The following is a 25,079-nucleotide window of genomic DNA, read 5'->3' as shown; positions in this document are numbered from 1 at the left end:
ATGTTTTCCATAATGCAGTCTAAAATTTTATTGCTTTATGTACATAATATCAACAATTTGATTTGAGACGACGATGAGACATAATAAGTAATGTCACCACATACTGCCATCTGAGCATGCGAAGGCTTTCAGTTCATATTTTCCTTCAAATTCTAGGACTGGTTTGGGCTGAATTTATGTTTGTTGTGTAAACAAGCATTTTTTTTTTATTTGTCCTAGGGAATTATTTTCATCACCAAATTAAAAGCTTCCTATTTTGGAATATTTTAACCTTGGGGAAAGAAATACTAAAACCACAGGATCTGAATTTCTAGCTGGAACTTATTTCAACTGAGGGCTAGCCTAGAATCCAGATTGTTCTCTTATTACATATACGTCCACCACATGCATACATGATCATGGCACCACTGCTTATTCGTTTAACAGTGGTAGTAATTTTCTGTTTTTAAACTACAATTGTCAAACGAATGAAGTTCATGGTTTATACGCTCAAAATGCACATCTGCGATTTATTGGGAGTTGGCTATGTATGCTTTATTATTGTTGTAGCTTCATCAGTAATTTCATTACTTGATTTTTGAGACAACTACAGTAATGCAGTGGACCAACGGCAAAGTCCGTTTCTTAATTAAAGCGTGGGGTGACGCAGCTGGGTGACGCAAGGGTCCAGGGCAACTTGATAGAAACTCATCATTTGCATAATACCTTAGGTTTTACGTCCGGGGTTCTTGGTTTTTTCGAAACCCGAGTTCTGCACGAACCGGTAGACCACCCGCGAATGCAATACCGGTAAGATTCCTATGTAACTTTTTCCCATTCCCACCTCAACACACCTATGATGATCCATTGGCCAGGTGATAATAATTTATTTCTAGGTATCTCAATTTTTGCTTTTATTACTTTGTTTTTTTTATATTTACTATTTTATTCCGTTCTATGAATAATGAATGAAAAAAATTTTTAATATGAGGCTCATTAAGTGGTAATTATACCATCTTTAAATTGAGTTGTTCTTAATCCGGCCCCCAGAATTAGTCTGAATCCTGTTGCAAGAATGGCTGTGCAATCGTTGCGGTCGTGTGTCGCTCAGTTTGGGTACCGTGTGAGAACTTTGAGCGGCAATTCTCCACGGAGCAATTGCGACTTCATGTCGATTGCGGAAAAGTTGACCCTGGGTGATATGAACCAGGTTCTGTATCACTGTGAGAATGAAGAAAAGGATGATGGGAAAGGAGGTGGCCTCTACCACATTCCAGGCTATGGAAATACAGTTTATTGCGGAATACAAGGTAACAGCAAAGAGTATAGAATAGCAAGAAGTCTGTCAGAGTTTGAGACTGCCATTTCCAGCCATCCAGAGTTTGCTAAATTCTTAAAAAGAATCTCATTTGGTAGGGGGAATTCTAGTCTCTCAGCCCCTTCCCTCAGCTCAGGCCTTCGATCTGAATTCTGCCTGTCGGACAGCTTAGCCCCCAGAAATTATATCCTAGAGCTGCCTCTGGGTGGCGTCCTATTAGAATTCCAATAGATTTCAAAATTATAGCATAGACGCAGCAGACATTCGATACAAATGACTTTTAGGTTCTTTCGAAGAGTGCCCTGTATTACTTCCTGGTAGTACCTTTTGAGATAGGATTCCGTTCCCAAGAAACCCTGGCAGTTTGACGTCTTGCTATTCTATACTATTTGCTAACAGCAAAAATCTTAATAATAAACTGATAAAGATTTTTCGCATGCAAAATACCGAAACAAACATAAAAGTCATATTTGTTATTAATTAAAGTTTCAAAATTATCATCTTGGATGTAGAAATTAGTGCATTTAAAAAATGTTTATTGTTTATCCATAATATAACAGCGAAAAATGATAACACTTCCAGTCACTGCACTGGAAGTGTTTTAATATTATCATCATCATTATCCATTATAAAAATCAGGGTACACATTTTTCAAATTTATTACTTTCTATGCTCAAGTTAATTGTTATTTTATTGCAAAATGAGCAAATTAATTTCAAAATTAATTTTTATATTTCGTCATTTTCAGTGAACATTATATCTTTAAGTCAGTTTACAGAGTTAAATGTTGCTTCTCCCTTGCCTAAAAATGAGCTTAAAGGCGATGTTACATTAAATGCTGAACTGGTATACAGTATAAAATCAGTCTTTCTGCAATCATAATGTACATCAAAACAAAACAAAAAAAGAGAAAAGAAAAGCCAAACCAGTCACTCAAAATATTTTTATTAATACAGGGTTAAACAGTCGAATCCGAGATGTAAAATGGTAAAAGAATCATTTTAATCCGACATTTCAATACGAAGTTAGAAGAGTTTAAACAGTCAGTCAGATACCATCATCAAATCATTAAAAATTGTTGATTTAACATTGAAAATTGAGAAAATAACAGTATAGCATGATGTATAGATATATAAATTTTAGTATAGTGTAATAAAATAGATTTCAAAAATTTTGACATTCCAACATGTTTTGGCCATTATCTCTAAAACAGGAATTTCTTTGATCACCAATTTCTCTCTTTTCATGAATTATCTTTTTCTTTGAATTTTTCATGTTTTCTAGGTTTTATGAGCATTTTATCTGATATCCATAAGAAGAATGACTTAGGACATCCACTATGCAAGAATTTACGTGATGGTGATTGGATGGCAGGCTACACTGCAAACCGTCTGAAATGGCATCCGTCAACCAGAGAGGTTTGTTCTCTTTTTTTCATATTTTAATGTTTCATATTTGAATGTACTGATGTTCTGCTGTATCTTGCCTATTACACAGTGAATGCCCCATGTACTTCCCAGGGCCTTGCTCATACTTGAGGCATGTTGTGGCGCAAAATGGCTAAGTTGTAGCAAATAATGAAATTCAAGATATTGTTATTTTTAGATGCTTGAGTATGTAATCTTTAAAATGAAGGGTCATTCATTGAAATTGGACAATTCAAGCCTTAGTTATTAAGAAGTGAAAGTACAGTACTCTTAGAGTCAACATACACTTGGTTTTGAGTAATTGCTTTTACAAAGTTATTTGTGCATACATAATTGTTTAATGGAAATAACTATCAAAATAACATTAAATAAACAGTTCGTTGCCCATTTCCAGAACAAAGACATCGAGATAGGATTAATTAGATATTAAACTGTTTGATCTTTATTGTAAAACAAGATTTTTAGGCCTTTTTTGAGCTCCCTAATGTGTTATAGCTCGCATACTAAATACTGGGCTGTGCGAAAACTTAAGCATTTTTTGCCACACCATGGCTTCTCTTGCTCCAGCTTCATTCGGGCTGTCCTCATCAGATAATTTTCAAGTACAACAAATATGTAGTAGTTTTGGATAAGATAACAAATCTAGAATTCTATCAGAGGACAGGAGAGATTGAATGGAGTAGGTTAATTAAAATGCGAAGGCTTAAATGGTATGTCGTCTGCGCGGAATGCACAGTGACACGCCAGTATATACAGCTTTAGAAGAAGGAAACAGAAAGAGTTCAAAAGACTACAATGAAGGCCAAAATCAACATGGCTGAGTGATATACATAGAGAAACCAAGAAATTTCTACATGTATCTAACTTACATTGACTTGCTGAAGATGGTGAAAATGGCGAGATTTGGTAAAACTTGCGATGTCGAAAGACGAATAGCATTCATGATAATGATACAGTACTAGTAGCATATCTCCATTTTCAGCATGCTACAAAACAATTTTTATTTTTATTTTTTATTCTGAGTACTTAATATAGGACTATAATTATCTTAAAAAAAACGTCTTAATATCTACTAAAAGCAAAATTCTACCTAATTGTTTCATAAGTTCTTGTGAAGAATTAGTATTTTGAATACTGCAGTTAGACCAAATGGAGCAACAATAAATAATCAAAAAGAGCAAATTCTAGAGCATGAGCTAACATTTTTAGTGTATGGGATGGAAAAAAATAATTGATCCGTGACTTGCTCTCTCAACAGCTTGGAAAATGGTTTGAGAATGCTTTCGAACCTTTGAAGCACATTCCAAGGTATTTAATTCCGTCCTACTTTGACGCCATTCTTGCTGGTGCTCACTCAGCCTTGCTTAATCTTTGTTGGAAGAAGATGACACCGTAAGTAACCAATAATTTATATTGGCTATCTATTATTATCTATTATCTATTATTATCATATATTATCTTTTATCTATTATTATCATATTATCTATTATAAGTCAATCATGACGTCATCACTGTAACTCCAAATGTTATTTGCCTATTTCCCAGCGTCCACTAATTTTTCTATTAGTGGACACTTGGCTTGATTTTTTTAGGTTCCTGTGCAAAAGAAATTCCTCATTAAAATTTTTTCATCACCGCGAATACATCACGCACCGCGATAAAAATTGAATTGTAATTGAAAATTACTTTTGTAAAACATTTAAAATAGAACCCGAAGAAAGTTACTTCAAATTCAATATTAAGTGAACAATTAAGGAATTCATTGAATCAATGGACCCTCATAAACACAACAAACTGAATGTTTAATAGGAATATTCTAGACCTATTTTAAAGACTTAAGGAACAAATTTAGATGTAGGCCTATGGCCAGGCAGGAGGCCGCACGGGCCTCCTACTACTACTAGGCCGTAGCCTAGCCTAGCATCGCACGATTTTACCTGTCTGCATGCACCGACCAAAAAGGACGTCAGTGACTGTATTCTCTCTCGAATGCTAAAATGTTTATTTCTTTGACAAAAGTCTATCAAAATAGCATTACAAACAAGTTCTTTCTAACACAATAGTTATTCATCGTATCCGTACTGCTGTACTGCTGATGTGTAGTTAATTAAACCAATTAAACCCGTACTGCAAGAGCAAAAGTCAGCATACGCACAGCTAAATTTAAATACGCACGTATACTGATCATATCACTATAGCAACCGATGACTGCTACAACAGTTTGTTATAAAAAACTAAAATTAAAAGACGGCGATTGACTTATAAAGCAATTAGTAGAGCATGCATCGTACACTAAATGGAAAATTATTATACTTAGGTTAGATTTAATGCATTCAAAAATGTTTTCAAGCATTAAATCTAACCTTTGTATAATAATTTTCCTATAATGTACTATGCGGAGCTCTACTAATTGCTTATTATTCACTTTAAAACTTATTTTTTTTAAAGATTGTCAGAGGAGGGTAGAAAAATTGTTTTATTTTTTTTTTTTATTTAAGCAAATGGTTTTGCCAAAAATATTCAGATGGAGGAGAAAATTTATAAAAAATGTATTGGTGAATATAAACACTAGTAATGGGATGGTTAAATGCTTCAAATTTATAAAGTTAGGAATAGACGTAGGAAAATCTTATTTTTGGAGATCATTTCAAGGCAGTGGTGGGCGTAATAGAAATTTTTTTTTAAATTCCTTTTTTTTTCATTGTGGTGTGTGTGCTAATTTGCCAAAAATAAAATTAAATCATCATTTTTGGTGGGCGGTGTGTTCACTAACAAGGTATAAAAAGTCTCGCCTAAAGTCCTAATTATTTTTAAAATACATCATCACAGGGCTCAGTGGTCTGGTTCAACCACTAATGTTACTAAAACCTTTCTTTCAACGTTAGGGAAAAATAACATTACGAGGGGAAAATAACACAAAAGATATTCCGAGTTAGCGCTAGTAATAAAGATAATAATGATAACGAATAATGATAGGATAATGTAATGATGATAATGTATCTTGTCTACGATCCTCACTTGCAATGTGATGCTTATGTTTTTGTTGAATATTGTGTACTCCATTGCAAATTTACTTTGTGTAGGATTTCTGTGGTACTTTATTTTGTGTGGTTAAAGCAACTCCTTGGTTACAGTAAGATTATACAGTATAAAGCATATTAATTCCTACTATTGAAAATGTTCAAATCATTGCAGGTTTGTTGCGCAAGGTTCCTCCTTCGTTAAAGCATTGGCACTTGGTTCGGTACAAATGTGTTGCATTGTCAAAACTGCGCCTCTTCCAAAACTCTCACCAGCCCTTGCTGACGTGCCAACTATTGTGGAAGAGGATTCTGGAAAGCAAAAGCAGAACGTTGTTAGCATGGCAGCAGGACTACCGCATTTCTCCAGCGGATTTATGAGGTCATGGGGTCGTGACACATTCATTGCTTTCAGAGGACTCCTGCTACTTACAGGGCGCTTTGATGAGGCTAAGTACGTACATCATGACCATATATGAGTCTTCCCATTCCAAAACCAGCTTTACAGTCACTAATTGTTAAACTGAGTATTAGCGTAACATTGTGGCAGTTATTGTATACTTTAGTACAGAGAGACCATGATACTTTCTCATAGCTTTGGCAATAGTAAGTCAGTTCCAGTAAATGACATTTTAAAGCTTATAATGTGGAGAATATTAAAGAAAATGTTAGACAGTCAATTTTCTTTTCTTTGGTCACTAATGCTTGTTCTGAGAATGGCAAGCCTCATATTGGCATATAAGGAGCATACAACAGTTGCTTTGTCAATTTTATTCATTTTATTTTATTTTATTCATTTGGCATGACGGCTCAGGAGTCACAAAAGCGGAAAATCCACTGTCGCCTGAAGGACGTGCGGCTCCCAACACACAGATTACCAAAAACAAAATATATTATTTTTATGATTAAATAAATATATAGTAAGATTTTAAAAGTATGAGAGTACAATTTCCAGGCACCTTGAGGTCCATATTCTAAAATTTTCTCATCTCAGCCCCAACAAAGGTGGGCCTGAGGCTCAGCCCCAACAACGGTGGGCCTGAGGCTCAGCCCCAACAACGGTGGGCCTGAGGCTCAGCCCCCAACAATGGTGGGCCTGAGGCTCAGCCCCAACAATGGTGGGCCTGAGGCTCAGCCCCAACAATGGTGGGCCTGAGGCTCGGCCCCAACAATGGTGGGCCTGAGGCTCAGCCCCAACAATGGTGGGCCTGAGGTGGTGTGGATTTTCATGCACCCTCTAGCACCAAATCCTGCATCCGACCCAGGAGACAAGAAAAATAAAAAAAACAATTTGATAGTGTGTCCAGACTTTTAGAATGCATTATTTCAGCTAGTCATCAGGAGCTTATCCAGTGAAAATGGAGTGCATATACAAAATGTTTTAATTGGACCTCCGGCCCTTTTATTACATAGACTCACATTGGCACATAAGGAGCATACAACAGCTGTTTTGTCCATTTGATAGTGTGGCCAGACCTTTAGAATGAATTTTTTCAGCTACTCATCAGGAGCTGATTCAGTGAAAATAGAGTACATATACAAACTGTTTCAAATGGGCCTCCAGCCCTTTTAATATTATATAGATAGAAATTTTTTAATATTCTAAATACTTAATCGATTTGACATTGTTCTTCCTTCAAGGTCCAGTTAACAGTTAAAACAAAAATATTAAAAAAAGTATATACAAAAACCAATGAAATTTGTATACACAAAAAGCAAGAAGAAAAAGTTTAATATTAACTAAAATTTTGCAAGGAATGCAAAGTTGAAGAATTTAATGAACTGCGAGTATCTGACTGAATATTGTTCCACAGTTTAACTGAGCAGTATTTGAATGTATTTTTCCCAAATTCATTATTCAGTTTTGATAAAAAACTACAGTAATGTATTATTTTTATTTGATTTTAGCACTCCCCACTTATCTATTCTGATAAAATGTATGATTTTAATAAAGTTTGTTAGGCGGTAATTTGTAAAAGAGCCTTTTATGGACATGGTCATTAACTTGTATAGCGCTTTTCCTTGCAGGTGCGAAGAGCTAGCACCCCATATTATACACATATTATACACAATACTTGGTAAAAAGACATTCACAAGATAACTCAACAAGACAAGCGAATATAACAAATGAAGCAGTGGTGAAATTAAAGAATCCAATGAAAATAAAAAAATCAAACAGTGTCTTAATATTGCTGTACATTTAACAGTAGCTATGAGTTGTATAAAAGCCACCAATCATGAATTAAAGAATCAGAATGTTTCCATTTTTAACATGCTAGAAGGATGGATGTCAGCTGGTCAAAGACTTATTTTATTATCAAACGTTTGTTATCGTTTCTTTAGGTACATAATACTTGCGTTTGCTGGGACTGTCCGTCATGGTTTAATTCCCAACTTACTTGGCGGTGGACAACATGCCCGGTACAACTGCCGTGATGCTGTCTGGTGGTGGCTGCAGTGCATCCAAGACTACTGCAGTATGGCACCAGATGGCAGGGAACTCTTGACGTGTAAAGTCTCAAGGATGTATCCAAAGGACTGTGATGAAGCTCAACCAGCAGGCTTTGTGGTTCGTACATTATCTTAATTGTCTCTTTGACTGTTAGGTTGTTGTAGGAGTTCTTTCAATATTTTTGTCCTGCACTGACACACTTCCAAATCTCAAACCCTCATACGTACACACATGTACATCCAGACAACATATAGAGTTAAATTTATGTGCACAATTTTTGGCCTTGCTTTCTTTATAGATTCATCTCAAACACAAAATTACCCACCTCTTATACTCATGGTCTTTCTAATAAAAAAAAAATGTACTGTATACAAATTACCAACAGACAGCCAAAAGGCTTCAGTTATTGCAAGTTCAAAAATTAAAAACTGAACATGGCAAAATTCAAGAAATTCACAAGACATACATAAAATAGACAAGATGTTACATGGCAAGTAATAATGAATAAAAAGCACAGCACCATTCATATATCTAATTAACAAAGCTAAAAAAAGGAAGAAATAAAAAGACATATAAAAAAGTCATTAATTATAAATGAAAGTTATATTAAGACCGTATACATAAATTCACTTCAGTATTTGGAAAAAAAAATGAGTTTAATAAATCAATCTATTCAGTTTCATCTTTATTGCAACTTTAAAGGTGAGTTTATTTCATAAAAATTCTAATAAAAACAATTAATTACTAGGATTTAAGTTAGACAAATACAAAGAGTATAAATAGGACAAGAGAGCCAACTACGCTCATTGAAAGCGTAAAAAACGATACGACATACGCAACCAATGTAGGATGCCCGCTACAAATGGATTACCTAGTAGTGCACCGTGCATGGTTTGTTTATTTGTATTTCTGTTTTCCACATGATAAAATACATTCATAGAGGGCGGTAGATTTCCTTATTTTTCTTTATCATCTTACCCTTGAAGCGGGCACACTTTATGTGAACTCGTACATAATGGGTGCGCTACATAACGATGATGGCAACTTCCATCGTAACTTGGGGGTGGGGGTGGAGGTGATGTTTTTTACAGGAATATGCTCTCTTGTTCTATTTATACTCTTTGGTTCAACCATAAAAAATACAAAATAATTACAAAATAATTTAATTTAAAAAATAATCAGCCAATTAGCTGATAACAATAGAAATTACAATAATTCATGTCGAGAACAGTAAAAAAAAAAAAAAAAAAAACCCAAAAGTTCTGCAATACAAAAATACAATAATAATAATACAAAATTGTCACACTAGGCTGTTATATGATAAGCTTTGGTTTTGTCTTTGACTGCCTTTCCCAGAATATGTAAATCAGATATGAGCATTTGATTGAAGGTTATACGTATGAAATAAACTGTATTGAACTATTAAGAAACACAGGAAACAAATTTGCATAAAAAACACATTTTTAAACCATTGAGGCCAGAATTTCTTTTAAATGTTCAATTTCACATATTTTGTTGTTTACCTTAAGAAGATTTCACCAATAATATGTGTCATTTTTTTGGAAAGACTTCTTAACTGATTCTTTGTCAAGTATAGCTAACAAAATATTTCAATTTGTAAAGTTACGATAATAGAACAGGTATGCCAAAAGTGATACTAAATTACTGTAAAATTTTAGGATCAAGATTTATCAGAAGTTATACAAGAATGTTTACAACGCCATGCTCATGGTATATCGTTTCGGGAAAGACATGCTGGTACAGGATTAGACGTGAATATGACAGACAAAGGTATGAAAACTGTTATTGTGAAAAGTATTTAAGTGGTAATAGCGCCCTCTCTAGTCAATATCTTTCTGAACAGCTTGTCCATTGACTAAATTGAATATGCATGTGATTACTGACAAAGCAATTGGTCGTGTAGAAAGAATTGCTGTATTTTTTCCTTTTTATGTATAATTTATTCCATTTCAAATAAATCAAATGAAAATTGTTTTCTTTAAATTAAATCTTAAAGTCTCTTTTTTTTCATTTGCTGTACTATGGCAATTTTTACTTCTTTCTATATCTCCAGGATTTGATGTTTGTGCTGGCATAGATCCCCAAACTGGATTTCCATTCGGGGGCAGTGAATGGAACTGCGGAACATGGATGGATAAAGTTGGAGAATCCGATTGGGCAGGAAATCGTGGACATCCTGCCACCCCAAGGTAAAATGCAATTCACAATTTGCGGTTTCTATGTATTACGGTTGGAGCCATTTCGACCCAATGTACCAAGTCATTAAATTGCATTACTTTTTCGTCAGACTTTCAATATACTGGAAAGAAAAGAGAGTGATAGATCACTATGTGTCTGATTAAACAAGCCTACTATTACTGTACATCAAATCAATGATTGATTGTTGATACAAACAGAAGTGTCTGATAAGATATCGTCAGCTTTACATGGACAATTAAAAACCATGATCATAAATGCATTACAACTGAGAAAGCCCAGACCTTACAGTAAAGACAAGTAATGTCTTAGCAGATTTTTTTTTTTTATATATATATATATATAGTTGGAGCAACATGTTTTAGACAGTTGACCTACTTATTAAAGTTCAAATCCTCAGTAGCAAGCACAGGAAGGTGTTGATTGTATGTTTATAAAAGGAAAAAAGTGATTAATGAACAAAGAACTATTATACGACAAAGTATATATGTAGGTCAAAGGTGATTATATAATGACATCCTTTATATAGGAATGGTTCTGCTATTGAGATTGTTGGCCTGTGTAAGAGTGCAGTTAAATGGCTTAAGGAGTTGAGCAGCCAAGGTCATTATCCTTTCAACTATGTACAGATCATGATTGATGGTAAGCTCAACAGTTTTCACTATTATATTGATTAATTGATTGATTGATTGATTGAAACATCAAAATTATGTGTGGATGTGAATACGGTTTTCTTATTCACTTGCTGTCTTTGGTGCTTGCTGTGCCAAGATGATTGGTTCGGTCTTCATAATACTCAAATGGTTATAAGTTACTTAAGATGAAGGACAACTTTTCCCTACTTGGGGGAGTAGATTTGATCTGTTTTCGCATCTATATTTAGATTTTTTTTATACCAAGGTTAATATTAAGTGATTTATCTATTCATTGTGTATTGTATAATAACCTACTTCTCAAACTTGTTCAGGTTGCAACCCATTTTTAGACTCTGTATTCTTTGGTGACTCAAGTCATATATCATCATACCACAAGGCCATTGTCATTTTAATGTATTGATTATTTAGGCCTACTTAAGGCTCAATAAAATCATAATGTGATGACTGTTTTCTGACATAGTATTGCCTTGTTGTTTAGAAAGTCTGTGCTATATAATTTGATAACCATCGGCCGTCTTGAGGCAAAACAACGTGACATTTTTGTCAATTTTTAGATCATTTGGGAGTATATTAAACACTTCTGAATTACCTGTGAAAATTTCAGGTCTCAACAGTGAGTCATTTCAGAGATAACACCACCTATATTTAAGCACAAAACTTAAAATCTTTAAAAGTTCAACATTAATAAGCAAAACAACGTATCTACGATGAAGATACGTTGTTTTGCCTTGGAATGGTATTCAATATTTTTTTTTTAACTGATGGAGTTTTGGCACAGTAAATTTCAACTCTATGATGGTGTTTTCATATCAATAATCCCAACGACGACATATACACAATCTTGATAGTGTATATGATTGCCCCAGACGTGATAGATTCAGAAAATGTGTCTGTGAATATTAATAATATCTTTGCAATAAACCAACGGTTGTAATTAAAATTTTAGATATAAAGTCTTGCAAAATTTCAGAAGGGTACGACAATTAATTGGCAAGTTGCAAACATGCAAACTCTAACTCTATTTTTCTCGAAAAGTGAAAACTTCAAATTATGTTGTTTTGTCACAGAACAGCCACATAGCACTTGCTTCCTATAGGTAAAGATATTTTGCAGTCTGTCTTTGTACTTCTAACAGTCAAACCTTAGCTAAGTCGAATACAAAGTGGCTGTGATAAATTTTATTTGCTCAACAACAGTCCCAGAGGCATTTGTTATCATCAATTTTGTGATAGTATGAAGAATATTTACTACACTCGTTATTTGAAAGGATTAATTTAAAACAATAAAACAATGACGAATTTTCGACTTATGCACAGCCAAATTTTTAGTAAAAGTTGACTGGGTAAAAAATAATTGAAGAATGAAGCTAGTACGCAAAAAGGTGCAAACAAACACAAAAAAAAAAAAAAGAAAGAAGCTAAATATATAATTTTAAATATGATGCAACATTATTTGAGCTTTTGATGTTTTTTAATGATACTATCAATCCTCAGACAGATTTTGTAGAAGTATTTGGCATTTTCGGAATTTTCAACTTATGCACAGTCGAATTGGGCCAAGGTTGATTGGGAAAAATATGATTTTAAAATAAAGCTTGTATATTCTTACTGAACTTGCAAGACTCTAACAAACTCAAAAAGAAAGGAAACAATTCATCACGATGCAACATGCTTTTATACAGTTGTCTTTTTCTTTTTTTTTGATATGGACAATGAATGTCTGAAATAAAACTTGGGAGAGAATTGCGATTGTCAATTCTGAGGATAGATTTTAGGTTTTGGTCTGACAATGAACTTCTAGCATTCGTCTTTGTACATCTTGGTGTCTCTCTCTGTAGGACATTTATGTAGAAGTATTTGACACTATGTTTTGAAATGAGTTGTAGATTTATTACCAAAGTCTGTCTTTTTTGTCAGAAACAGTTTCGCCACTCTCAAAATTTTTTTGGGGACCCAAATTTGGGTCGGGACCCATAGTTTGGAAAGCTGAGGTATAATATCTTAATAGGAATGGTGATAAATCCAAGAGAGTATATACCAATTTTATGTGTATAGCACAGTTGAAGGACCATGTGTTCAAATCTCATTCGGACAATGTTTTTTTTTAAACACTGCTTACTATATATATATATATATATATATATAGGAGCTTAGAAGTATCCATAGGGGGAAACTAAAACAATGAAGTGGTTAAAAACAGTACCATAAGGCGAAAGTAGTGTCGCTAAGGGGAAACTAAAGCGACGTAGTGTCGCTAAGGGGCAACTAAAGCGACGTTAAGGGGAAATTATAGACAAAAGAGTTTCCCCTTAAGAGCCGAATAAAGGTGTATATATATATATATATATATATATATATATAAACTCTATGGAAACATTTATAATCTGTAAAAAGGGTTTCATCTATAGTGAGTATATATACAATGTATACAAACGCTATGGAAATGTTTAGCTGTAATAAAAGGTTTTCTTTTTAGATTGTTTATAGAGTGTTTATGGAGTAAAATAGACAGTATAACATGTAATTTGAGCAAAATGTGATTATATCATAAATATAAAATATTACCATTAATCTTACTATTTTTTAAGTTTGTGTTCAATATTTCAACTCTAAACCCTAACATTTAGTAATTTTATGAAGGCCATTCGTAGTATGACATATGCAGAATGGGACAAGAAAATCCAGCAAAACTTTGAGAATAAATTTTGGATCAGTGTGGATGCAGACCGAGAGGTTGATAAGATGATCAACCAGAGCGGTATCTACAAAGACACGGTCGGAGCCACTCAATTCTGGGCAGACTATCAGCTTCGGCCCAACTACCCCATCGCCATGGTTGTGGTAAGTAAAAACTAATGTTGTCTACAATTTCGAGCGGTGGTATGGGATTGACTTTTGGTGTGAAATGGACCAAGATCGAGACCTGCCAATGTATGACTTGCATGCGTCGTTGAGTAAAGACACTTCTCTTAAATTTCCTTGTCCTTTGGATTAGATGTTGCAATAGTAGATTGTGTATGTAATAGTAATTGCTTATGCAAATAATAAAGGGTATATTGTATCCTAATGTAGTGTGTTTTGTTGCACCCACCTAGTCCTAGATTGAGGATTGACAGAATACATCACCAAGAAGTCCATTCAATGTACTCTAATATAAGGTCTTAGAATAACAGCGCCCTCTTGTGAGGTCATTGATTATATTGAGTCAGGTGATAAATGTTGTCACTATTGTTTATTTGTTTAAGAAAAAATACATAGACCAATAGATATTTTTTTCTGGTTTTATTTATTGGTATTTATATTTTGTTTGTTTATTCATTTATTCACTTATTAGATTATTTTCGTTCATTAGTTTATTCATTCATTAATTAATTCGTTCATTTATCTATTTGAATTGAATTTATATTATTTGTTATATAAATTATTTTTAATATATATATATTTATATTTGCTATTCATTCATTTATTTAGTTATTTCTTTAATTGTGCATCTCACAATATAATGATCCATAACTCAGGGATTTAGAGGCAAGGATCTTAACCATAAGCTACAGCTTCACTCAAACTTTTCCATTTACTTATGCAAATAATAAAGGATATATTGGATCATTATGTTGTGTGTTTTGTTGATCTGTTTTTCCAGGCACCTGAGTTGTTCACTCCCGCAAATGCATGGACAGCAATACAGATGGCGGAAAAGAGTCTTCTTGGACCGCTTGGGATGAAAACATTGGACAAAAGGTATTTATTGTTTTTTTTGTCTCCTAGGCCTACTGGTAAAAAAAAGAGCTAAATTGCCATAATTGCACCATGCAGCTCCTCCTGGGGTCTCAAGTGACCCGCTAGGTCACAGTAGTAAAGCTACATGATCTCTCGTACTCCTGTGTGGAAGCAGAAATAAAAAACGTATCTCATATTCAGAATGTGCATGTCTTCAATACTGTGATATATTGACGTTAGAAGTCCTTTGCTATGTGTAGACTATAAAAAAATAAACTTGCATATGGAAGCAGTTTAGCACAGCAGGAACGGTCCGGTTTCCCAACCAAGCTCGGGATTTCAATCCCTCGATGTGCATGTCGCATGTGCCTTGAGCAAGGCACTTTTTCTGCATTGCTTCTTTCCACGCAGAAGTATAAATGGGTGCCTGGTGGCGTTGCCTGCTACTCTGCCAGTATGGCAGCAACACTTAAGCATGTGGACCCAATGACCAGGGAAAAACTTACAGCGCTTTGTAACTGCAAGAAAAAGCACTATACAAGCAACAAGTAGCCTAACAAGTAAATATGACAGTTTAGGTGGCTATCGACTACCAGTCTCAAATACTGAAGTGTAGTAATCTACATGTCTCCAGCTTGCTGACTGTGTTGGCAAACCTCTCCAGGTCTGGTGTAAGCAGGGGACCGGCCCCCCCCCCCCCTGGGTCTTGGAGTGGGGTCAAATCACTTGATCATTCACTTGGGACAGTCGGTGTGTTTCCTTGTCTCTGTTCTTGTGATTTTCTTTTCTTCCCAACCATATGGATTCTTTCAATATTTTTCTACTCTCGACATCGGTTTCTTTCCAGTCTAAGATGCGGTTGTTTGATAAGCTAGCAAAACTGTTTCTTTCGTGAGCTATATTTAAGAACTTTTAACGTCATAATCCGTCAGGTGACTAGCAGAAGTTCTTCCAGTGTACTGTGATACATAGATATTCACTCTTTAATTAATTGAACCAGATGTTTGAAGCATCTTCTACCAACTTGAGACTTCTAAATTTACATAGATGTAATCTTCATTCAATGTGATCATTTATAACAGTGAGCTCTACAGCTGTCCAGACTATCAGATTGATGTATGCCCATATATAGTCATGATATGCCCATATATAGTCATGATATGCCTCTATATATATGGTTACAATATGATGTCATGGCCATATTTATGTCACATGTTTTTGTCAAATAAAATTTGATAGTCTGGACTTGTATTAATATGGAGATATTGCTTGTGGTGTGTTCTTTGGTTTTGTGTTTAGAATAATTTGTTGGATTACCTGATCATCTCTGGATTTGTGAGCTTAAATTCAGCTTTCATTTATGTTGGTGATAATCTTTTATACTTGTGAACACTGCATATCACAAAACACTTGATCTCAAAATATTAATACTAATAATAACTATTAATTATCTCTGTTTTTCATTTTGTTATAGTTAAATCAATTTATTTTGAATTTACTTTTTCGTATATATTTATATTGTATTGTCATTGTATTTGTTTTTGATGATGGAGTAAGAGCAGTTTACTGTTTGGGCTTATGCCTATTACTTACTCCTGGCAAGAATATTGTATGTATACTTTGTACTCTGCCAAATAAATATTATTATTATTATTATTATTATATTGCTTTCGCTATCAAGAGTGCCTCATAAACATTAGTATTAGTAGTAGTAGTTCTATCACATAAATAATAATAATACTCAAACATTTGTAAGGCGCAAATTCCAAATTGAATGATCAAAGGAGCAGCGTTATTACGTACAATCACAAACCAGCACAAAGTGCAACTTTCTCTGTTCCCTGGGGAGTATCCCTAGTCGTTCGCTAATTCTTTAGCGCACGAAACTAAAACATTCAATACCGCAACATCCTATCAGGTACCCATTTATACTCTTGGGTCTAGAGATAAGTGTAGATAAAGTGCCTTGCCCAAGGACACAAGTGACTTGCACAGCGAGAGTTTCGAACCCCTGACCTCAAGGTTGGGAGTCCAAGACAGAATCGATGTGCCAACCAGTTCTACTGATATCCAAGACCTACATAGTAAGTCTGACACAATCTGTCCTGTGTTTGATCTGTTTACATTGCTTTTTTGTAAGGATACTACAATACTTGTCATGAAATAATACAAAATATTAATTATATAAACTGTAGCAAGGGGTCTGACATATCCGACAGTAGGGTCCGAACCAATGGGCCGACTAGCGAGCGTCCGTTGTGGTCCTGAAATAGAAATCTTTGGTAGTGTTCGCAAAGAGAATTTTTATACCTCTGTACAATACTCTGGATTGCCAATCAAAATACCTGACATTATTTGGTTTATTATTTGATCCAATAAGACTTGTTCCACCACCAAAACCATAGGCGAGTGTGTTACGTTGGATCCCGCACCGATTTTATTATAGCTATACGTTGCGGCACCCCTGCCTTAACCGCTCGGCCATCCAAGCTACCCACTTATAATTTGCAAAATGCAAAGCGTTGGTTTTGAACCTCGACCTTAAGATTAAGAGCATGAAATGTTATTCATCTATAAAATATGTTTTTTTTTTAGTAAGGACAGAACAAATTGTTTTTAAAACAATATTTGTTCTGTAATAGAAACTAGAAGCAGCCCATTATATATAAAATGACCCAGCAAGATTATGAGGTTATACAAAGGTTATCTGTATTCCACAGAACTATAAATTTGGATAGATATATATAAAGTTATTTAATAGCGTTGACCTAAGAAATAAGGTTATGGTATAAATAAACATATCAAATATTATTGGCTTGTTGTGAATCTGTACTGGTGGTTATGTGCATGCATTTTAACACCGAGAATACTGGGTTCAATTCCTGTGAGCCACCATAATATTTTACACATGAATAGAAATAACTCCACCTGAGTGTAACATTGTCTTTAGGCAACATGGCCATCGTTGAGAAATTGAGTATTAAAGAAGTATTAATTTTACCTCACTCAAGTGTAATACTGTATGTGACGTGGAGCAAGAGCACCCTCTTTTGAATCCAAAGGGAGATATATTACTGGCAGGGGCGGATTTAGGGTTGGGGGGGGGGAGCGGCCCCTTTTGGTAGGTAAAAAAAAGAAAAAAGAAAAGAAAAAAATGATAGCCCAGAACGCCTCAAATGTTATTTTTGGGCGTCTACAGTAGAACACAAAAATTTCACTGGGATATGCCCTAGGACAGTGTTGTCTCGATCGGCGCAACTTTTGGGGGGCCCCCTTTTCACCCCCCCCCCCTTTTGGACATCACTAGATCCGCCCCTGACTGGAGCATTAAAATTTAAGAAAACATTAATAACACTGGGGGAGTCACTACATGAGTGCGTATCTCCGTCCTGTGCCTGAAATGGGCCATTCTATTATGCTCAGGGGAAAATTAAAAATTGGTGACCTTAGCTGTGTCCTTTGACCTTTCTTCCCAAAATTTAATTATCTGATCTTTTTTTTGAATATTTGGTATCATTCCACTAAATTTTATGATTATCCATTCGTTAGTTTTTCCTTAAACTTGCTAACAGACAGACAGTGGTGAATAGATGACTTCTTTTGGCGGAGGTAAACATCCCCTCTATGCTCGTTCATTAATGTGATTTAAAGTAAGAGTGCCCTCTTAGCTAGATCCTGTGGGATATAACTGAGTAGATTGAGAATTGAAAGAGTACATCAATAGAATGCCATTCACTCAACTCTAATAATGTGTCTTAGAATAACAGCGCCCTCTTGTGAGATCATTTGCATATATATTTATAATAATATATTTATTTTAAATTGACAATTTGTTTATTGTTAATTTATATTAATTTTATATGTTTAAATTATTTATTCATTATTAGCTTATTTCATTTTATTAGTTTACTCATTCATTCATTTATATGTTTTGAATTGAACTTATATTATTTATTATATAAATTATCTATATTTTATTTTATAATATATTTGCTTTAATGGAGTTATTGCTTTATTGTTCATCTCACAAAATTATAAATCCAGAACTCAGAGATTTGGAGGCAAGTATCTTAACCACTAAGCTACAGATTCTTTCATACATTTCTATTTTAATTGAACCACAATATAAAAAAAAAACACCATAAACACTTTACAAGACATGCCCTACTCCTCTCTGCAGAAAAGATTACCTGTGCTATTCAAAACTGAAACTTCATTTTTGGTGCCATAATTAACACAAAAAAAAATGTTTTATACACTCAATCACATGTTAGTACTAGATAATCTAAAGTGGTTTTCTAACTACTTGAAAATTATTAAACACTATATTTGTCTTCATGAGGATGCTTCTGTTGTATGCTAGTTAGTAGAAAAAAAGTTTATGAGCCACAACGATCTATTAGATATCACAAATCATTATCATGATGCACAATTCAACATTTGTTTTTTCTCCCGGAAAGTCGATGAGCCCTTCCCCACTCCCGCAAAGGTGAAAATATCTCCCAGAAACTAACCTATACAATATAATATAATATGAGTAGTTTCGGTATGAATCTCACCAAGGTTAACCCATTCGAAAAACTTGTTTCCAGTGGGGTCCTTCTGGTGGTGAATTGGACAGTACAAAAGCAGACAATCCCGTACTCTCTTCCGAAAGGCACAGGCCTTAATGTGCACGGAACCAACAGTTAAAATGTCTCTTCTGAAAGGCAGTGCACTATCGCGATGGAAATTTAACCGGGAATCTATGGAAGGCCGCGATTCAGTGCACACGCAGTGGCTATACCACCAGTTTAGCCAGCAGAGCTAAGCCACTCTCATGATATTTGCATGTTATTATTTCTACTGTATTATCAATTGTCTCCCAGAAGTTAGCTGGCAATGAATATCCCCATATGCAGCTAAATCAAACTAGATGTGTTGAGGAAGCTCATTTAACCCAATCTCCCAAAAGTGGCTTCCAAATTAGGTACTGAAGTTAAACAAAAGAAAAACAATGGTAAACACATTTTTAAAAAGTCTTAAAATTACACCAAACTAACGTTATAAATAGACAGTATCCCTCACAATTTTTAACAGTGTTTTAACATGACCTGTGACCTATTAGGATAAGATAATGATTACCCAGACTTACTGGTAATTAACTATTTTGTTTTGTATGAAATTATCATAAACATAATTCAACTGCAGTTTATCATTATCTAAATTCACTGATAATACAGTGATGGTCTTTGTAATTCTGTATTTGCCTCAATGAATATTTACCCTCAAAAAATTCTTTATGTACTTGTTTGTGCTGTAAAAATCCTTGAACATGTAATACTTAAATATGATGGAGTGCCAGTCTTTTTTGGAATGCTAATTTGAAAATCTTGTCTATGTTTACGAGCGTGTTGCTGTAAAATTTTACTGTTATGGCATTCAAGCGTCAGTGATTTTTAGGTTGTCAATATTTCGCTGTTCTCACGTCAAGTTGTTTGTTGTTGATGTAATGTAGAGATCGGATTTCAGATTATTGTAGATTAAAAATCAGTTCATAGCTATTATCGTCATAATGCAAATAATTTTGAAATTGATAGTTGTCAGGAATAGACTAGGATTTGGTCTCAATTACCAATGAATAATACATTCATTCAATCAAATGACATTTATTCATTGATGGAAGTACAATAAAGGTATACAGTGTAATACAATAAATAATGTAAAATGGGAAGGTAAGTTATAATAGTAATTAAAAAAAAAAACCCATCATTGAGATCATGACGAGAAGTTAAACTTGTCTCATGAATCCATGAACAAAAAAAGAGAGATAATCTATGATGATAATAATCAATTAATAATAAAAATAATAATAATGGGCATTTAATGTTTCCCCTCTAATTTGTTGATGCAAAACTGCTGATAGTTCCTCCTTGCTTTGACAATGTTTTATTGTTTTAATGAATATTCAGTCCTGTTTTAAATTCATATTAGAAAAAACATTATTTAAAAACATGGTATTATCATTAGAGGGTTGACTTGCTGTTTAACCAGTTATTTTGGCACAATTTTCAATACAAAGCAAATAACTTAAATAGCAGAAGAATGAGCATTTTGCGTAGTTTGCATTGGATTTGATGGGACGTCCGCCCTCTCCAGAATGGAGGACAATTTTTTCATGGATTGGAGAAACTAATGAAAACAAAAAAATCAGTAAGTTATCCAACCAATGAACCAACCAAAGATATAGCGCCACCACTCGGATGGAGGAAAATTGTTCACATGGACCCCCTCATGGTGCGTTCCACTATATCGAGAACTGCTCTATCTTTTGCTATTTATTATATTTGTACAAAGCGAGTACTGTGTAAGCCATAACCTTGGTGACCTAGATTCAAATCCCTAGCCACTGAGAAAATTATATAAACAAACAATAATACAATACTACTAATGTGCTACTTACTTGTTTATGTACAGATTAACCTTTGAGTCGCATTCAATTTCCAGTGGTTTCAGATAATTTATCTGAAAAAGCTCCAAATGCGAAAATAAATAACCTTTGACTGATGTCAGATCACGTTCATGAAAAGAATTATTTTTATTCTAAAAAGCCTGGAAAAATGGCTGGGTTCGTCGTCGATGGTGAATGGCTGGACCTACATTTATTGTACCGTAAAGCATATTAAACAAAGCTAACCTTCTTTTTCGTCATGGATGAAATGGTACCAAACAATTTCGTTTTTGGCCTAGGCCTATACATCTTGCGCAAAATAAAGGTTATCTCCTAGGGCAACAAAATTGATGTTTTGATGTTTAACACATTGCATTGTTGCCCATAATTTTGCATGATTGGATAATAAGTTTGGAGGGAATTTTAAGATAATTTATCGGAGAAATTATCAGAAAAATTACAAGTGCTGGGGAAACACGGCCTAAAGCTCCAAAAATATATTGTTGCCATGGTAATTTGTGTTGCGTTTTTTTTGGAAAGAAATGTGTTTACAAACATGGTCTGTCTTTTGGCATTTTTTCCTCAGGAACTGGACCTGATAATGTGTAGAGTATTTCCTTTACTGACTACTTCACTTACCTAGATTTTCTACTTAAATGTGATAAAAGCATCTCCTGTTTCTGGGAAAATCCCTAGCACAACTCATCATTATGTATTTCATGGAGACAGTCATTTATACTAAAGTAGAAAGCAAAAGCTACCACACAACTTTCACTTCCTCCTCAGTGGTATAAGCCCACCCCTTTTGAGCACAAAACATTGCTTGTGAGGTGAGTTTCTACCAGGGTAGCAGAAATAAATTTGCATTGTAACATACCAATGCTCATAGATTGAGCGAGTACCGGTAGATATCTGCAAACAAAGTTTCTAATTATAGAACCCTTTTATTTGATCAATACATAAATGTTTACATCTTATTTTTATGGCCTGATGCATTGCTACAAACATTATTGATGAGATGCGACCACAAAATTTACTGTATTTATTTGAATATAACACCCACCTTTGAATAAATGCTCCCATTGAATAACACACCTTCAAGAGCCTCATTTGGAGTAAATGCCTCCCTCGAATAATTCTGTGTAAGCTGGGGGTAACTTAGCAAGACTGTCTGAGAATAGCCAGCTTGTGACTCGAACAGTGGCGGACCGTCAAGGTATGCCTATGCAGTGTATAACCTGCTATTAAAAGCTAGGGGACCTTTTCTCCGTATTATTTAACATTTCCTAGCGACAATCTTTCATGCCAACCTTAATTTCATTAGAATAGCTTAGTTAATATTGTTAGTTTTTTTAATTTTTGGCCTGCTTTGCCTTTGTATTTAGAATAACCTAAACTACACAAGCCTATTGCATCATCCTCTCGCTTGTTTAAAATTTCTGCATGGCTGGTTTTCAATATCAGTGCTTATTCGGTGAGGGCATCCTACAATGGTAAAACTTCATATTCTGCCAACCACATGGTGGCATTAGAATAGCAACTTTAACACTGGAGTGGAAGCGCATACTCCTCTTCTCATTGCTTGCTTCTCAGTACAGTAGCCATGTGCATTACAATAGCCATCACCAAGCTTGGATGGACCAATGCACTGACGACGTCATCAAAAATCTAGTTGAGGGCGTCTGTGTAACAAGCACTCATGGGATTTATAAGGGACATTTTGTACAGGGACATGTTCCCTTCTTGGTTACCAGACTCTTTACGTTGAAGTTTTGAGTGAAATAGAGTTATGAAATTATGAAATGAGCCGTTGTTCCTGTGTGAACTAAACAAGTACTATAGGGAATCTTGTGTGCTGCGCTGTGGCTGCGTGAGGCCCCAGTGGCCTAATCCAAGTTTTCTTGATCTCATTTTCCACTAAAAATGTACATTTAAATTTATGGAATTGTTTTTTATTTATTTTATTACTTGTTATAGTCACAAGGCCAAGAATATGCCAGTGAACTGGGGGCCTGTGGCGGCTCTAGGTTATATTTTGTTGGGGGGCTGCTCTTTTGGACAGGGTGATTTGGGCTTGTAGGCCAAAGCTGGGGGAAGGGTTTGATAGGGGGTTCCCCCTCCCAAGTGAAATTTTTTAAGAATAGGAACCATTGGATGGCCAGAAATGACACACTCAGACTGTGACAGACATGTGTTGGCTTGGCGTGGACCCTCTGACTGCCCGACGGGCTCTGTCCAATGGGGGGGGGGGCTTGACCTATCTGATGGGGGACTTAAGCCCCTGCTGTCCCCCCACTGGTGCCGCCACTGTTTGGGGCATATCCCTTCACAAGACAAACATGGACAGATGCTGTACATAAATAGTGCTCACTGCGGCCAGTAATCATAGACCAACGTGATTCTATAAAGAACACAACGCAACTACGTGTGCGCCATGGATCGTTTTTAATGACGATCCATTTGGGCTACCACCGACAATCAGTAGACTACGCTCTAGCGCTCACAGAGAGCGGAGTTGGATTGTGTGACCGTCACACGATGTTGTGAGAGCCCGGCTTAAGTCTCATTATGAGACTTTGGGTGTGAAGTAGAGAAAACGATTCTGTTACCATGAAAAGAGTTTTACCCATGGCCTTGGAATTGGAAGGCAAACAGCTTAACCACGAAGCTATCCACCATAAGTCGAGGCATACGTGCAGAATGTTCTCCTAAAAAAATATCTGTTTTGCATGAATGTTGATACACAAAATAGGATGGTAGATATAACAATGTCTTATATACATAAACAATATTTTTTTCATCTGGTATAAAATTTTATGCACCATGTTGAGAAAACAGAATTGCATTTGTAACAAAATGAAGAAATTTTACATGAAACATATTCTTTGTTCCTGAGCCATGGGGTACCATCTCATTTCCATCTGTAATCAGTTTCAGAGGCTAACTGTCGAAAAGCCACACTAATACATAAAACATGTGTATACCTTTACTTTATTTAAATTTAAATAATTAATCTGTAAATATAAAGAAATATTTTTACAGTATTTACCGGGGTATTAATGGGTCTTAAATTTGAGGTGGCCGATCCCATGCCCTAAATAGTCTACTAATTTTTATTGTGCCACCACTTTTTTTTTATCACGATTTCTCTCACCCTGAACAGAATTAGCAGTACAGTTAGCCTACGTACGCATTTATTCTCATGAGAATTTACGTACGTATTTTGGCATGAAGCACTAAATTAAGTCTAAAACATAATTATAATAATTAATGTTTTCTTTTATTTTAAAAGCACCGTATAAAAAAAAATTTAAATATTAAATAGATGAGTAAAACTCTATTACCCTTTGGGCATGTGTGCTCTCCCACCATTTGTTAAAATTATTTCCTCTTTATAAAGAGGAGATAATTTAACAAATATTAGTTAGTGGTGTATCAAAGAAGAGGGTGCATGTTGGAGCCTTCCTAGCCTCCCTCCCGACTGAGATGTTGCTGAGCAGTGGCGGCGCCAGCGGGGGGTAGGGGGCTTAATCCCCCCCTATCGGTTTGGTCAAGCCCCTCCCATTGGCCAAAGCTCGTCGGGCAGTTGGACCAACAAAAAAAAAAATAGGCCTAGTTTTCCCATCCCAGCCATTTCTAGTTATCTTCGGCCCTAACATAACACTGCGCATTATAGTTACACCCATAAATACTTATGCCCCCCCCCCATAAATTATATCCTAGAGCCACCACTGTTGCTGAGCCAATGAGTTGCGCTCAGTTAGATCGAAATTAACTGATATCACCTCGTTCTTCCAGCTAGTGCTCCCTGACACTCTTTCATCATTCCCCCCCCCCCATCATTCCCCCCCCCCCATCCTC

At 35.1% G+C, this 25,079-nt stretch overlaps 1 protein-coding gene across 1 annotated transcript in view; it reads left to right on the top strand.

Moving 5' to 3' along the window:
* LOC117102340 (glycogen debranching enzyme-like) overlaps window positions 1–25,079 on the top strand; it is a gene marked incomplete in the record, with an annotated part of 54,389 nt that overhangs the window by 17,422 nt on the left and 11,888 nt on the right. The window contains 10 exon segments of the mRNA XM_033242607.1: window positions 1,030–1,289; window positions 2,582–2,715; window positions 3,983–4,116; window positions 5,920–6,198; window positions 8,088–8,313; window positions 9,876–9,987; window positions 10,271–10,406; window positions 10,943–11,064; window positions 13,716–13,909; window positions 14,712–14,809. Of these exon segments, the coding sequence (XP_033098498.1) occupies window positions 1,030–1,289; window positions 2,582–2,715; window positions 3,983–4,116; window positions 5,920–6,198; window positions 8,088–8,313; window positions 9,876–9,987; window positions 10,271–10,406; window positions 10,943–11,064; window positions 13,716–13,909; window positions 14,712–14,809 (1,695 nt within the window).

This window comes from Anneissia japonica, unplaced genomic scaffold (assembly GCF_011630105.1).
Source record: "Anneissia japonica isolate Jap-2015-1 unplaced genomic scaffold, ASM1163010v1 scaffold1147_len264814_cov175, whole genome shotgun sequence".
Classification (NCBI taxonomy): Eukaryota; Metazoa; Echinodermata; class Crinoidea; order Comatulida; family Comatulidae; genus Anneissia; species Anneissia japonica.
Note: the sequence above shows the minus strand (reverse complement) of the source record. Positions and strands in the feature narration are given on the sequence as shown.